Here is a 15064-nt window from a genome sequence, read left to right on the forward strand (position 1 = left end):
AATACGAAGTCGCCCTTCTCCCAGGAGATTGAAGATGAACCGGTTCCCCTCCGGTTCAAAATGCCCCAGGTGGAGCCTTACAACGGCAAGGCTGATCCCTTTGACCACCTGGAGAGTTACCGGGTCTTGATGGCCCTACAAGGAGCCTCGGAAGCCATGATGTGCAAGGCTTTTCCGGCGACACTTCGAGGACCAGCCCGGCTTTGGTTCACCGGGCTAAAGCCAAGTACTGTCTCCTCCTTTGAGCAGCTCGGCAGACAGTTTGCCGGCAACTTCGCCGCCAGTCAGTCCCAGCGGCGGACATCCGACTCCCTCCTCGACATCAAACAAAAGGAGGGAGAGTCCTTCAAGGAATATCTGGACCGGTTCACCGCCGCAACATGGGAAGTCCAGGAGCTTGACCAGTCAATCGCCATGTCGGCGCTGAAGACTGGAGCCCGGTCCTACAGATTCCTCTTCTCGATTGAGAAGAATTTCCCAGCGGACCTCACCGAAATGTTCGCTCGGGCACGGAAGTATGCCAAGGCGGAAGAGGCCGTGGCAGTTAGGCGGGGTGGAACCGAGCAGAATCCCAAGAAGAGGCGCCGCGAGGAACGCGGCCGACCCAGAAGCTCGTCTCCACGACGAGCTAAGAATCCGCCCCGCCCGAAGAGTCCACCCCGGTTGAGAGGACCGCCGCAGCAGAGGTCACTCCGCCCGAGGTTCCCGCTGCAGGCCCGTGCACCTGAAGGGAGGTATGAAAAGTATACTCCCCTCAATGCTCCTCGAGCTGAAATCCTCATGGAGATTGAGAATCGGGATTGCATCCGGCTCCCCCCTCCAAAGCCAGACACCAGAATCCGGCGTGATCTCCGGAAGTATTGCCGTTTTCACCGGGATCACGGCCATGATACCGAGGATTGTTATCAGCTCCGAAATGAGATCGAAGCACTCATTCGCCGAGGGGTGCTCAATCGGTTTGTGCAAGGCCGGCGCGAAGGGAAGAAGCCAGCCGAAGGAGCAGCACAGCCTGAAGGTTCCAATGCCAACAGGCCCATCGTCGGCGTCATCAACACTATCCGAGGAGGGACCTCAGCTGGAGAAGCCTCAGGGGAAGGAACCTCCTCGAAGCGCCCGCGCACATTTGAAGCTATCTCCTTCTCAGACGACGATCTAGAAGGAGTCGAAACTCCCCATGATGATGCCATGGTCATCTCCATGATCATAAATAAATTTGATGTAAAACGCATCCTGGTTGATAATGGAAGCTCGGCGAATGTTTTGTATTTTGATGCTTATTGTAAAATGGGGATGACAAAGGAACAGCTACGGAGGATGAATGCTCCGCTAGTTGGATTCACTGGGGATTCAGTCCCAGTAGAGGGCGAGATCGACCTTCTGGTCACAGCCGGGCTCGCCCCTCGTGAAAGTACCGTGGGTATGAGCTTCCTTGTGATACGCCTGCCCTCGGTTTACAACGCCATCCTTGGAAGGCCAGGACTCAACGCCCTCCGAGCAGCGGTCTCAACTCACCACCTGCTGATGCGATTCCCCACCAGCCAGGGGGTCGGCGAAGTCCGAGGAGACCAAATGGTGGCAAGGCGATGCTACCTGGCGACCCACGAGGCAAAGCGACCCGCCGAGGTGCCTGCCCCAGCGACTGACCAGCCCTCAACCGAGGTTATGGAGGCACGGGCCAACCCCCAGAAAGAGCGGGTAGAGCCCGGTGAGTTATTAATTCAGGTTCCTCTATGTGAGAACTCTCCCGAGCTAACCGTGCAAGTCGGCTCCGGCCTTGGCAAGCACGAGAGGGGTCACCTCGTCAACCTCCTGCGAGACAACATGGATGTTTTCGCATGGTCGCCTGCAGACATGCCGGGGATAGATCCAGAGATCATGGTCCACCGGCTCTAAGTAAAGCCAACCAGCAAGCCCGTGAGGCAGAAGAAGCGAGGCGCCGCCCCTGAACGACAGCAAGCAGCAGCCGAGGAGGTCAGCAAACTCCTTGAAGCTGGATTCATCCGGGAGATAGCTTACCCGGAGTGGCTCGCCAATGTGGTCCTCGTCAAGAAGGCCAACGGGAAGTGGCGTATGTGCGTGGACTACACCGACCTGAATAAAGCCTGCCCGAAGGACAGCTTTCCACTTCCTAGCATAGACCAGCTCGTGGACTCCACCTCGGGTCACGAGCTGCTGGCATTCATGGACGCCTTTTCCGGATATAACCAGATCCGCATGGCGCCAGAAGACGAGGAAAAGACAGCCTTCATCACCGACGGGGGAACCTACTGCTACAAAGTGATGCCATTCGGTCTAAAAAATGCCGGGGCGACTTATCAAAGGCTAGTCAGCCGGATCTTCAAAGACCAAATAGGCCGAAACATGGAGGTCTACGTGGATGACATGCTGGTGAAAAGTAAGGCGGCGCAAGACCACATAGCCGACCTCAATGAAGCATTCTCCACACTCCGAAAGTACCAGATGAAGCTCAACCCAGCTAAATGTGCATTCGGGGTCACCTCCGGCAAATTTCTCGGCTTCATCATTACACAACGAGGAATCGAGGCCAATCCAGAGAAGATCCGAGCCCTCCAAAGGATGACGCCTCCCAGGACGGTCAAGGAGGTACAGCGGCTCACGGGCCGAGTGGCAGCCCTCGGGAGGTTTATCTCCCGCTCGGCCGAGCGCTGCCTTCCATTCTTTGCAGCCCTCAAGAAGCCGAAGAACTTTTTGTGGTCGGACGAGTGCCAGCAATCTTTTGAAGAGCTCAAGCACCTGCTGGCTTCCCCTCCCCTACTCACGAAGCCTCAACAGGGTGAGCTCCTCTACTTGTATTTAGCTGTCTCCCCTGTAGCAGTAAGCTCGGTCCTGGTCCGAGAGGAGGAGAAACTTCAGAAACCGGTGTATTACACCAGCCGGGTCTTAAGGGATGCTGAGACCCGATACTCCAAGCTTGAGAAGACCGCCTATGCTTTGGTCATCTCAGCTCGGAGGCTCCGACCCTACTTCCAAGCTCACACAGTGGCCGTGCTGACTGACCAGCCGATCAAGCAGATCCTACAAAGATCGGATCGTGCGGGTCGGATCACCAAATGGGCCATTGAGCTCGGGGAATTCGACATTGAGTACCGGCCCAGACAGGCGATCAAAGCACAAGCACTCGCAGACTTTATGGCCGAGTGCACTATACCAGATGAGGTCAAGCCTGAACCTGAACCACCGCTGGAGCAAACCCCGAGTTTCACATGGGCTCTACATGTCGATGGCTCTTCAAACTCGGGGGGTAGTGGAGCAGGATTTATTCTCACCAGCCCGGAGGGGGTGGTCGCCGAGCAGGCCCTGCGCCTCGAGTTTCCTGCTTCCAATAATATGGCGGAGTATGAAGCGCTCGTCGCCGGGCTTAAGCTAGCCAAAGAGCTAGGAGTGAAGGACTTGAAGGCCTTCAGTGATTCCCAGCTCGTCGTCAACCAAATTGTGGGCGACTTCGAAGCTAGAGACCCGACCATGCAGAAGTATCTCCAGAAAGTACGGGATCTCGCCTCGACCTTGGACTCTTTCCACGTCCAACATATTGCCAGATCGGAGAATCTCAGGGCCGACCGGCTATCAAAGCTGGCATCCTCTCGCATGAGCGAGCTTCCCAAAGGGGCAGTCCTGGAATATCTCCAAAAGCCCAGCACGGACGAGACTGAGCGGACCCTCTGCACCGAGCTCGAGCCAAGCTGGATGGATGGACTCATCAGCTATCTGCAAGACGAAACTCTCCCTGCTGATGTACGAGAGACTCGCCGAATCAAGCGCCTCGCCACCCGATACATACTATACGAGGGAAAGCTCTATCGGAAATCCTTCACCTCTCCCCTTCTCAGATGCCTTCGCCCAACGGAAGCTAATTATGCCCTGCGCGAAGTCCACGAAGGAATTTGTGGAAACCATCTGGGAGGACGAGCCTTGGCCCATAAAATTCTGCGCCAAGGGTATTATTGGCCGACACTCCAGAAGGATGCTATGGATTTCGTCAAGAGATGCGACCGGTGCCAAAGGAACGCCAACGTTCAGCGCCGGCCCTCGGCTCTTTTGACTTCTATCAGCTCCCCTTGGCCTTTTGCCCAGTGGGGAATTGACATCCTCGGGCCATTTCCTCTGGCCACCGGGCAAAGGAAGTTCCTGGTCGTCTCCATCGACTACTTCACTAAGTGGGTGGAAGCTGAGCCCCTCGCCCGGATAACCGAACAGAAGATGCGGAATTTCGTTTGGAAGTCCATCATTTGCAGATTCGGGCTTCCCCGCATCCTTATCTCTGACAACGGTCGCCAGTTCGACAACATCCATTTCAGAGAATTCTGCTCCGAGCTTGGCATTGACCACCGCTTCACCTCGGTCGCGCATCCTCAGATAAACGGAGAAACCGAGGTAACAAATCGTACTATTTTGCAGGGTCTCAAAACCAGGCTCGACAAATCCAAAGGACAGTGGGTCGAAGACCTATACAATGTCCTGTGGGCTTACCGGACTACGTTCCGCGTCCCCACCGGCGAGACTCCCTTCAACCTGACATATGGGACGGAGGCCGTCATTCCACTAGAGATTGGGCTCCCCTCTCCAAGAGTCGAGCACCACGATGCTAGCTCTAACTCTTCGCAGCTCAGAGGCAACCTCGACTTGATCGAGGAAACAAGGGAGGTCGCCCGAGTGCGTATGGCGAGGTACCAACAAAAGACAGCTCAGTACTACAACGCCAGGGTCAAAGTCAAATCTTTCAGACCAGGGGACCTTGTCCTAAGAAGAGCTGAAACCTCCCGACCAACTGAGCGAGGGAAGCTGGCCCCGAATTGGGAAGGACCATACCGAATCACGCGCATTCGCCGGCCCGGAGCTTATCAATTGGAGTCTCTAGATGGGACTCCCATTCCGCGGAGCTGGAGCTCTGAAAATCTCCGCGTGTACCACCAGTAGAACCCTAAGGGGTCCCTCATCATTCAACTATTAAATTTCATCTTATGAATTTCACTCTATAAATTTCATTTCACGGTAAACTGATGGATTGCGAACTTATTCCGAGCTCACCAATTTTCTTGATTATCTCGTGGCATCAGGTTTATTCTTCCCTAACCACCGTTGGGATGCCCTGATACCTCGGGACGATGGAGTACCTGCGTGGACTCCCTGAAGATGTCCATGAGTTTATGGTGCGCTCTCCATGGACGAGCTCGGCTCGTGCTCCATCGATTATTGAGTAGCGGTCCTCTGACCGGACGAGCTCGGCTCGTGCTCCATCGATTATTGAGTAGCGGTCCTCTCTGACCGGACGAGCTCGGCTCGTGCTCCATCGACTATTGAGTAGCGGTCCTCTGACCGGACGAGCTCGGCTCGTGCTCCATCGATTATTGAGTAGCGGTCCTCTCTGACCGGACGAGCTCGGCTCGTGCTCCATCGACTATTGAGTAGCGGTCCTCTGACCGGACGAGCTCGGCTCGTGCTCCATCGATTATTGAGTAGCGGTCCTCTCTGACCGGACGAGCTCGGCTCGTGCTCCATCGACTATTGAGTAGCGGTCCTCTGACCGGACGAGCTCGGCTCGTGCTCCATCGATTATTGAGTAGCGGTCCTCTCTGACCGGACGAGCTCGGCTCGTGCTCCATCGACTATTGAGTAGCGGTCCTCTGACCGGACGAGCTCGGCTCGTGCTCCATCGATTATTGAGTAGCGGTCCTCTGACCGGACGAGCTCGGCTCGTGCTCCTACCCCGACCTCGGCCGGGATGCCCCGATACGTTGGGATGTTGTCTTCATTGGCCAAGCAAGCTCGGCTCATTTTTTACCGGCTTCAGCCAACGAACTCGGCCCGCTATTCCATTTCTGGATTTCTCTGCCGACGTCCTCAAGAAACGGAGTCCGAGCAGAGAAGCGTCTCCAGTCGCCTCGGCGCACGGACGCATTTTATTTATTGTCGGCATTATTTTATCTATCTATGGATTTCTCTGCCGACGTCCTCAAGAAGCGGAGTCCGAGCAGAGAAGCGTCTCCAGTCGCCTCGGCGCACGGACGCATTTTATTTATTGTCGGCATTATTTTATCTATCTATGGATTTCTCTGCCGACGTCCTCAAGAAGCGGAGTCCGAGCAGAGAAGCGTCTCCAGTCGCCTCGGCGCACGGACGCATTTTATTTATTGTCGGCATTATTTTATCTATCTATGGATTTCTCTACCGACGTCCTCAAGAAGCGGAGTCCGAGCAGAGAAGCGTCTCCAGTCGCCTCGGCGCACGGACGCATTTTATTTATTGTCGGCATTATTTTATCTATCTATGGATTTCTCTGCCGACGTCCTCGAAGAATGGAGTCCGAGCAGAGAAGCGTCTTCAGTCGCCTCGGCGCCAGGACGCATACGGTACAAGGTACCATTTATTTAATGTCTTTACATTATTTTATTCTTGGACTTTTCTCTGCCGACGTCCCCAAAGAACGGAGTCCGAGCAGAGAAGCGTCTTTAGTCGCCTCGGCGCAAGGACGCACACGGTACAAGAAGCGGAGTCCGAGCAGAGAAGCGTCTCCAGTCGCCTCGGCGCACGGACGCATTTTATTTATTGTCGGCATTATTTTATCTATCTATGGATTTCTCTGCCGACGTCCTCGAAGAATGGAGTCCGAGCAGAGAAGCGTCTTCAGTCGCCTCGGCGCCAGGACGCATACGGTACAAGGTACCATTTATTTAATGTCTTTACATTATTTTCGTTTTCGGATCTCTGCCGACGTCCTTGAAGAATGGACTCCGAGCAGAAAGCATTTGCAATCACCTCGGCGAAAGAATGCTCACGACACCGGCACATTATCATGCTAAGGCTGGTGAGTCCCTGTCACGAGTTGGCAAATATTCAACCAATCTGTGGGGAGAGAATTCGGTCCGACCCCGATAATTCAAGGCTCGGACCCGAAGTTAATTAACTTCGCTAAAGCTAAGTCCTAATGACCGCCCCAGGGCTTGGTCACATTGGACTAGGCTCGGAAAGACTTTCCGAGCCCGAACCCTTTGGGTGAATGATACTCCGAACAATGGGGCTCGACGAGCCGAACCTAAACCCAAACCCTGTGGCGGGCGAAATTAGAGGCCATAGAGCCCATGTCCTCGGAACTCAAAACGGATCCGAGCTGGAAAACCTACGCTACGTAAACGAGTTTCCAATAAGAAATGCATATTCATTTCAAAAAGGCCCGTAGGCTAAGTACAAAATTCGGGTTTGGCCCTTACAAGAATGGGAGGCCATCCCAACCTTACAAGAAAGAACAAAAATTACACTAAAGGTTCGAGTTCGACCACCTCAGCCTCGGCGGTCCCGGGAGTGGTCGGCTCAGCAGCCGAGACCTCTACAATGGCCTCGGCAATAATAGGAGCGGCCTCGGGGGCGACCTCGGTCGCTTCAGGATCGGCTACGGCCGCCTCAGCTCCCGGACTTTCTGCCTCCGCCTCCGCCCTCCCTGCTCCCGGTTTGAGCAGGTTTACATCGAAATCCGGGAGAAGATGCCGCAACTGGTTGCGGAAATCCCGGAAGCCTTGGATTAACCCGTTCACGCCCTCCTCTGCTAAGAGGTCGCGAAACTCCTCCGACTCACGGAAGAGCTTGACGGCGTCCTGGGCCTGCTCCCGAGCCTCCTTCTCCCGAGCCTCATGGTAGGCGGCCTTCCGCTCCAAAATCTTTATTTCTCTTTCGCGATCCGCGAGCAGAGATTGCACGTCAAGTAGACGGATCTCGAGATCTCGGACCTTTATTCGAGCCTCCCCCACCTCCTGCTCGCGTATAGCGAGCGACGATTCGGCCTCCGTCCGGCGGGCCTCCGCGGCGCGCACTTCGGACCTAGTCAAAGAGTGCGCGCCCTTCTCCTCTTCAAGTTCGGCGACCAGAGTCCGAACCTCGTCTTCGGCCGCCCCTAGCTTCGCTTGAAGCACTTTCTGCTCGGCCTCATACGCGAGGAACTTTGTTTCGGCCTCCTCGCGCCCCCTTTGATGCCTTCGGGCCCGGTCCCGATAGTCCTGGATGATGTGAATCATCGTCTCGGTCTCGTGGAGGCGCTGCAAGAGGGACATGTAAGAAACAGTTTTAAGCCGAAACACCAATTTGCACAGAGATAAAAGCTGACTTACTCGGATGGAAGAGCAAATAGCGGAGTCCATGAACTCGCCGTAGTTCATGGACCGAATTTTTGCCTGGTCGGCCGGGAGCAGCGCGACCCGAAGAACTTCGCGCGCCACTTGTACATTATCGAGGGCCGAGTCGCCCTCGAAAACAGCCCATCCAGGAGCGTAAGGCACCCGCTCCTGAGGACCCGAAGGACCCGCCAGACCGGCCTCAGCTGGCCGGGGTGCGGCCGACCCCGTTGCTTCTTGGCTATTCCCCGGCTCAGAGCTGGGGAATTGGGGTCGAGTAGACGGCTGACCGGACCGCTGCGTGGTAGAGGTGGGGCGTGCGAGCGCCAGATCTGCTGAGGTCCTCCCTCCCTGGTCGGAATCTGGAGCTTCCCGCCGACCAGGGACTTGCGAAACCGGACACAGAGGTGCCATTGTGGCTCCGCCAGAGCCCACGCCCTCTCCCCGACCAGCCTCAGGGCGCACGGGGCGAGAAGCGCGCGCCTCAACGGTTGTGGTCGTCGAGGTCTTCGCCGAGGTCTTTGCTTTCTTCCTCAGCTCGGTCGGTTCTCCTGAGAGTTCAGCCGCCCTCTTTTGGAAGCGGGCGTAAAGGACTTCGCTCTTGGTCACCATTTTTGCGATGTCTGCAAAGATGAGCAAAATTAGAACATTAGAACAATAAGGAAATAAGAAGTTGCTGTAACTATCCTTACCCTGAGGACGTGCCGAGCTCAAGCCCACGTTCACCAGGGCGTCCTCGCTAATGAGGCCGTTCAGCAAAATCCCGTCCCCAAGGTTGCGGATGGTATCGAAGATCTCCTGCTCACGCGGAGAAAGCTGGGGGAGCCTGTTGATGGATTTAAGTTGGGCCGGCCTCCACCTGGGGTCAAACCCCTAGGCCCGTTCGGAACCCAGGAAGAAGAACTTCTCCTTCCAACCATGAATGGATGAGGGGGCACCATGAAAAAGTGGACGACCCACCCGGAGGGCGATGTAGAGCCACTCCCCGTCTCCCGGGTTCGACTTAAAAATAAAAAGTCGCCGGAAGACGTTGACAGAGGTAGGAATCCCCTGTAGTAAACACAGTGATAGGAAATCCATCACTGCCCTCCAAGCGTTTGGAGTGAGTTGCGCCGGGACCAACTGGCATACCGCCAGCAACTCATTCACAAAGCTGTGAAGAGGAAACCGGAGGCCGACCCAGAGTGACTCCGAGTGCACTCCGATCCGGCCTACCGGAGGATCGGTTACCCGATCCCTTCGCCTGGCGGGTTCCAAATGGAACCCGTGAAGAGGGAAAAACCACTCTTCGGTCATCTCGACCTCCAGGACACTCATGGTGGATACTACTTCGCTAGGCAAAGAACCCATTACAAGAGAGGGAAATCAAAAAGAAGGGGGACCTGGGAAAGATGCCGGAGAAAAGGGACTTCGGTCTGAGGAAGGCTGGGAGAATAGGAAGCTGGAAGCAGAAGGCAATAGAAAGAGGACAGGGGGCCGGGGGAGAGTTTATATAGACCTCCCCGACGGCCCGGATCAGCGAAGAAAGCGCTGCGTCCTGGTTAGATGATAACACGTGTCGGCCTAAAAGACAGAACGACGCATTTAATTAGGGTTGGCGCTTCGAATGTCGAAGCGCCCCATCGGATCGTGCGGAAAGGCATCCGCAATCGAAGATCGTGCGGCCCCATCATGAGCCCACGACGCGAGGATGCTTCGCAAAAGGTGTCCCAATAATGAGGCTCTTCGGGAAAGAAGAGACGCCGCCTATTAAAGGCTCCTCGAAGCGTTCGATAATTCAAAACGCACAGTAAATCAAAATTTTCGGAATTCGTGATGACCAAATTAAAGCTACTTCCCGCGCTCCAGCTGATAGCCAACTGGAGCTCGGAAGTCGGGGGGTAGTGTTAGGAGAAAAACCCCAAGTCATATATCCACAGAGGCGCTCGGCCGAAGAGCGCCGACCGGAAAGCTGCTCGGCCAAGAAGTGCCGACCGGAAAGCCACTCGGCCGAAGAGCGCCGACCGAAAAGCTGCTCGGCCAAGAAGTGCCGACCGGAAAGCCACTCGGCCGAAGAGCGCCGACCGGAAAGCTGCTCGGCCAAAGGATGCCGACCAGGAAGGCGCTCGACTAGAGGGCGTCGACCAGAGCGCGCGCCAAGAGGTGCCCCACCCAAAGCTGCTCGGTTAGAAAGTGCCGACCAAAGACAGCGCCGAGGCGCTCTGCTAGAAAGTGCTCGCCTAAAGGGCGCCAACCAGGAGCACTTGAAGCAACCCCGCCACAGGGCGCCCCATTGGGCGACCAGCTCGGCTCGGCACTCTTGCCGAGCCGATGCCTTAACCAAATGTTCAACCTCCGCCTAAAGTCCAAGGGACTGACAACTCCTACGGCTTGCGACCTGCCACTATCTCCAAGCCATCAAGGCATAAGATCTTCGCAGGTATTCGGCACGACCTGCCATTAATGCATGAGACTCTCTCAAGTCTCCGATGCACTCAGTCATTTAATGAACACGGCCCAAGACGATCTCCGGATCACTGAACCATCAGAGCGCATGGCTCTACCTGACCGCCGGTTCATTCGGTAATAAATGCACTTACCATCCACAGACCCCAGGCCCGCTACGGCCGACGGTTCAACCACTCCAACAGGTCCGATCGACCGTGACAACTCCCTGGTTCCGGTCTGATTCGGCCTTTTTTTTCCACCACGCCATTAATGGGCCAAATCGTGCCCAATTATCACATAACGGGACAAAAACGGGAGGAAAAATCCGAAGCTCTCTCTGTCTTCTCCACATACTCTCTTCCCTGCTCTCTCCACATACTTGCCCCCTCTGACTTAGGCATCGGAGGGCCGGCGCCGGGGAGCCCGGCCACCGGCTTTTTTGCAGGACAGGACAGGACTGGACGCACCACCCCTCTTCGGACTTGCACACCCCCCGCGGCGGAGGACGCAGCCGGCCGGCGCACCGCCGTCCGCCCCCTGCAGCAGCGGAGCTCCTCCTTCCCCGGCTTCGCGGCGGCCCCCGGGTCCAATTTCCAGCAACACCAACCCTTAGGGTTATCGCACCTTCCGTAAGCCTTCTACTTTCCTTTAGACTCAGCATGGTAGTGCACAAGTGAACACTAGAACCAGAGTCTATAACCCAACTGGAAATAGAAGAAACCGTTAGATTAGTTTCAATAATGAGCATATTAGACATACCTTCAGAAGGCGTGTCATCCTTCTTGCTCTTTATGTTTTCCATGTAGATAGGACAGTTCCTCTTTCAATGGCAGTCTTCATTGCAATGGAAATATTTTTCTTTGGGTTCGGCCTTCTTTATAGGAACTTCCTTCTTCGGCTTTTTTTGGGTCTTCTGCTTCTTCGCGGGCTTCTTCTTCTTCTTCCCAGTAGACTTTCTCTTGAAAGTAGAAGCTAGCTCAGCAACGAGAACTGTGCCCCTTGAACCTTTCAAGGCTCCCTCAGTTGTCACCAACATATTCAACAATTCAAGTTTGGTGCATTCAATTTTATTCATATGATAGTTTACAATAAACTGCCCATATGAAGATGGCAACGATTGTAGGATCAAATTCGTTTGCAAATCCTTATGCATGGTCATGCCAAGCTTCTCAAGCTCCTCAAGATCCTTGATCATGGTCAAACCATGTTCATGGACGGACTGCCCATCACGTATCTTGGCTTTGAAGAGCCGCTTGGACACTTCAAACCTTGTTGCGCGACTCTGTTCACCATACAACTCTTGTAGGTGATCAAGTATGTCCTTAGCAGTCTTCATACTCTCATGCTGGCATTGCAATTCGTTGGACATGGATTGCCAAAATGTAGCACCTAACCTTATTGTCGTCATCCAACCATTTTGCATGCGTCTCACGCTGCTCATTGGTTGCACGGGTGGTAAAACCGGGAGTTCATGGTCAAGAACATAAGCTATCTTTTCGCAACTCAAGACAATCTTCAAGTTGCGGAGCCAATCTTTATAGTTTGGTCCGGTCAACCTATTGTTACCTAGAATTTGAACTATCGAGTTGGAAGCCATTGACATCTGCAGAGAGTAAAGATTCTAATTAGAAATTTGTATTTGACATTAATTTGTTTTAGAGACTTTTAAAACAAAATTGGATCAAATTCTCCCACTATTTTTTGGATCTCTCACACTCCCCTGGTAAATATACGGAAACCTGCGACTTAGAATTTCGAGTGGGGTGCTGCGGTCCCACCAATCTACATGTCACCTCACCTAACAGTTATTGGAGACACATAGACGATAAGTGTACAACTCTTGTACAATGCTTCGTAAACATATTAAGCTAACCTGGTCTCCAAGTCATAAGGATCTCACCTAACAGATATTGGACCCGTTCCTTAGTTAAGTCAGACCCACCGTATATCCCGCGAAAATAAAGCTGTGATTGGATCCTCACCTAACAGTTATTGGAGCCCAACCCCACCTTTACCCCACAACATCTCATGTAAATAGAGAGGTCCAATCCCCCGATGCAACTAGCCCACTGTATCCAGCCGAGACTAATCAACGCCGAAAAGATCTTAGCAACTCTACTACAGTGGAAGATCAATCGACTTAATATTGGGTAATCAGATCTTAGTGATTCCAACTTTGAGCTTTCCATAGGAGGTAATCGATCAATTGGCCAGGTAAGCAGGTGGGAGGCTCCCCTTACTCAGAGAGTAAGGTCCTAATTAAGTAACCACCTTTGAGCTTACCTAGACACCAATTAGATCAATTAATCAAATATGGCTAGCTCAATGTATCGTTCACTTTCGATTGATTTAGGGAGATTTTAGGTCTCTTGGGATTTACATCTAATGTAACCATCTACCCCATACCATATGTCATTCGATTTACATCTTATGTAAATGTCACATTGGTTCAGGTTTACATCCTATGTAATTATGAAACCCTTTCATATATTATGTGATTACATCTTATGTAAATGACATAATTGTTCAGTTTACATCTTATGTAAATGTCCTATTGTTTAAGGATTTTATTTACATCTCATGCAAATAAATTTTTGTTTAACTAATACATACATCTCATGCATACATTATTTTAAACATAACCTTAAACAAGTATGAACATTATGTTACCATATGCATCTCATGTATATTTTCAGATCTAAAATTTTAAAACTATTATGCTATTCTCTGGATTTCAGATCATGCATTACTCGATTTAAAATATTGTAATCTAATCGCAATTCTAAAATAATTTGCAAGATCATAGCAAATAAAAATCTGCATGCTGAAAATTTCAGCACGCAGAAAATCCAGCAAGCATAATTTCTTTAAAAATCAGAATAAAAATATGGTAATCAATCCTTAGATCCTAATCATGCTCCCTAGAACCATGGCTCTAATACCACTGCTGAGTTACGCCCCGTTCGATGCGACGTTCGCAGCGGAATTCGAACGGGATGTCGTTCATCGCAAGAACGCGCCTCGGATCGTAGAATTCAAAAATTTTTCTGAATCCAAATCTAGAAGATCTTTGAATTCATTAGGGAGGAGAGATTAGGATCTGAGGAAGGTTGATTAAGATTCATAAAGCTAAAACTAAAATCAGAAGAAATTAATTTAAAGATCTTATCTTCAAAAATTCTGCAGGTGAAGAACACCGCAGCCTAATGATCTATCTAGGTTCCTGTTTGAGCCACACAATTGTCTGACCTCTACAGGTATCCACACGAGGATCTAATCATCTGAGATAGGATCTTACCGGAGTGCTAGCTCCTTACAAAGACCTCTCATGACTATCATATAGATTAGAAGCTAAAAATCTACAATATACCTCCTTAAAAAAGAACCCTTTCTTCTTCAACCTTGCTCGTGATGGAGGAAGAGGAAGGAGGAACCTTGCACGTGAATCTTCCTTGCCTTGCTACTGCGGAAGAAGAGGAGGATGAAGACCCCTTGCTGCCGTGGAGAAGGAGGAAGAAAGAAGAGGAGGCGTGGAGAGGAAGATGAGATAATTCATCCATAACTTCTCCCTTGCTACCCTTTTATAGATTGAATTTAGGGCTCCTCCTAATCTTATTAGGAGTATGGGACTATAACCCACCCTTGGATTAATGCCAAGTGTCCAATCCTTGTGCTCATAGATGCATGACATGTGTCTATTTAATCAATTGATTAATTTTCTAATCATATTAGGATTCCTAATCTCATTAGGAGAATTAATTAATTTGGGAGCATGCATCCTACGATGCCATGTGGACTTTAAAGTCCACATAGTGTGAACATGACTTAAGTCATATTCATCCTACAACGACATGTGGTCTTTAAAATCCGCACAAATCTTGGTTTAATCAAATTGACCCAATCATGAACCCAAATCAATTTGGGTCAAACCCAATTTGATTTGGCTCATTAAATCAGCCCAATTGCAATCCAATTGCAATCAATTCCACTTAATTCTTCTTTCATTAACTCACTAACACTTAGTGGGTTAATTCAATCACCAATCATATTGATGATTGATTTCTATTATGATTCCAAATCACAATTATGATAGTCTGACTAATTAAATCCTCTATGTGTGTGACCCCGTAGGTTCTATTTTGACTGGTAGTGAGAAATATTGAGATCTCCATCTCAATATCACTGAAACTTCTTTCAGTGGACTGAAACGATTTCAGTTCTATCTTAGGGTTCACTGATCACCAAGTGAATGCCTTCGAGTCTCACAATCCACGAGTGACACCTAGCAGTATGTAGTGGCAACCCAGCAGAATAGAATATCTGAACCTCTTGGTGCAGTTAGCGTATGATACAGTCCCTCTATCATCGATTCCGACGTGACGGAGGTTATGGATATCTCGTCAAATCCCATCGTCTGTCATATGTCAAATTTATACGACTTCGAGTTCGAAATATGGAAAACTCTTTTTTCAAAAGATCTGATCAAAAATTTATCGAACTCACTCTCATAAATCACA

The 15064-nt window shown here is 51.5% G+C and overlaps 1 protein-coding gene across 1 annotated transcript; it reads right to left on the bottom strand.

The window, feature by feature from the left end:
• Positions 1-6217: 6217 nt before the first annotated feature.
• On the bottom strand, positions 6218-11170 carry LOC149750897 (uncharacterized). Its single transcript, XM_089928474.1, has 2 exons — positions 10554-11170; positions 6218-10497 (listed from the first exon to the last, which is right to left on the bottom strand). Exon 2 carries the CDS (start codon positions 8730-8732, stop codon positions 7269-7271), a length of 1464 nt encoding a protein of 487 aa, XP_089784600.1. The 5' UTR covers positions 8733-10497; positions 10554-11170; the 3' UTR covers positions 6218-7268.
• Between the last annotated feature and the right edge of the window lie 3894 nt (positions 11171-15064).

This window comes from Phoenix dactylifera, chromosome 18 (assembly GCF_051530095.1).
Source record: "Phoenix dactylifera cultivar Ajwa chromosome 18, Ajwa_hap1_PhDact_Kaust_v1.1, whole genome shotgun sequence".
NCBI classification, from domain to species: Eukaryota; Viridiplantae; Streptophyta; class Magnoliopsida; order Arecales; family Arecaceae; genus Phoenix; species Phoenix dactylifera.

What these genes read in the sequence shown, in the direction of transcription:
- LOC149750897 (XM_089928474.1), bottom strand. Translation starts at nt 8,732, where the DNA reads ATGGTGACCAAGAGCGAAGTCCTTTACGCCCGCTTCCAAAAGAGGGCG.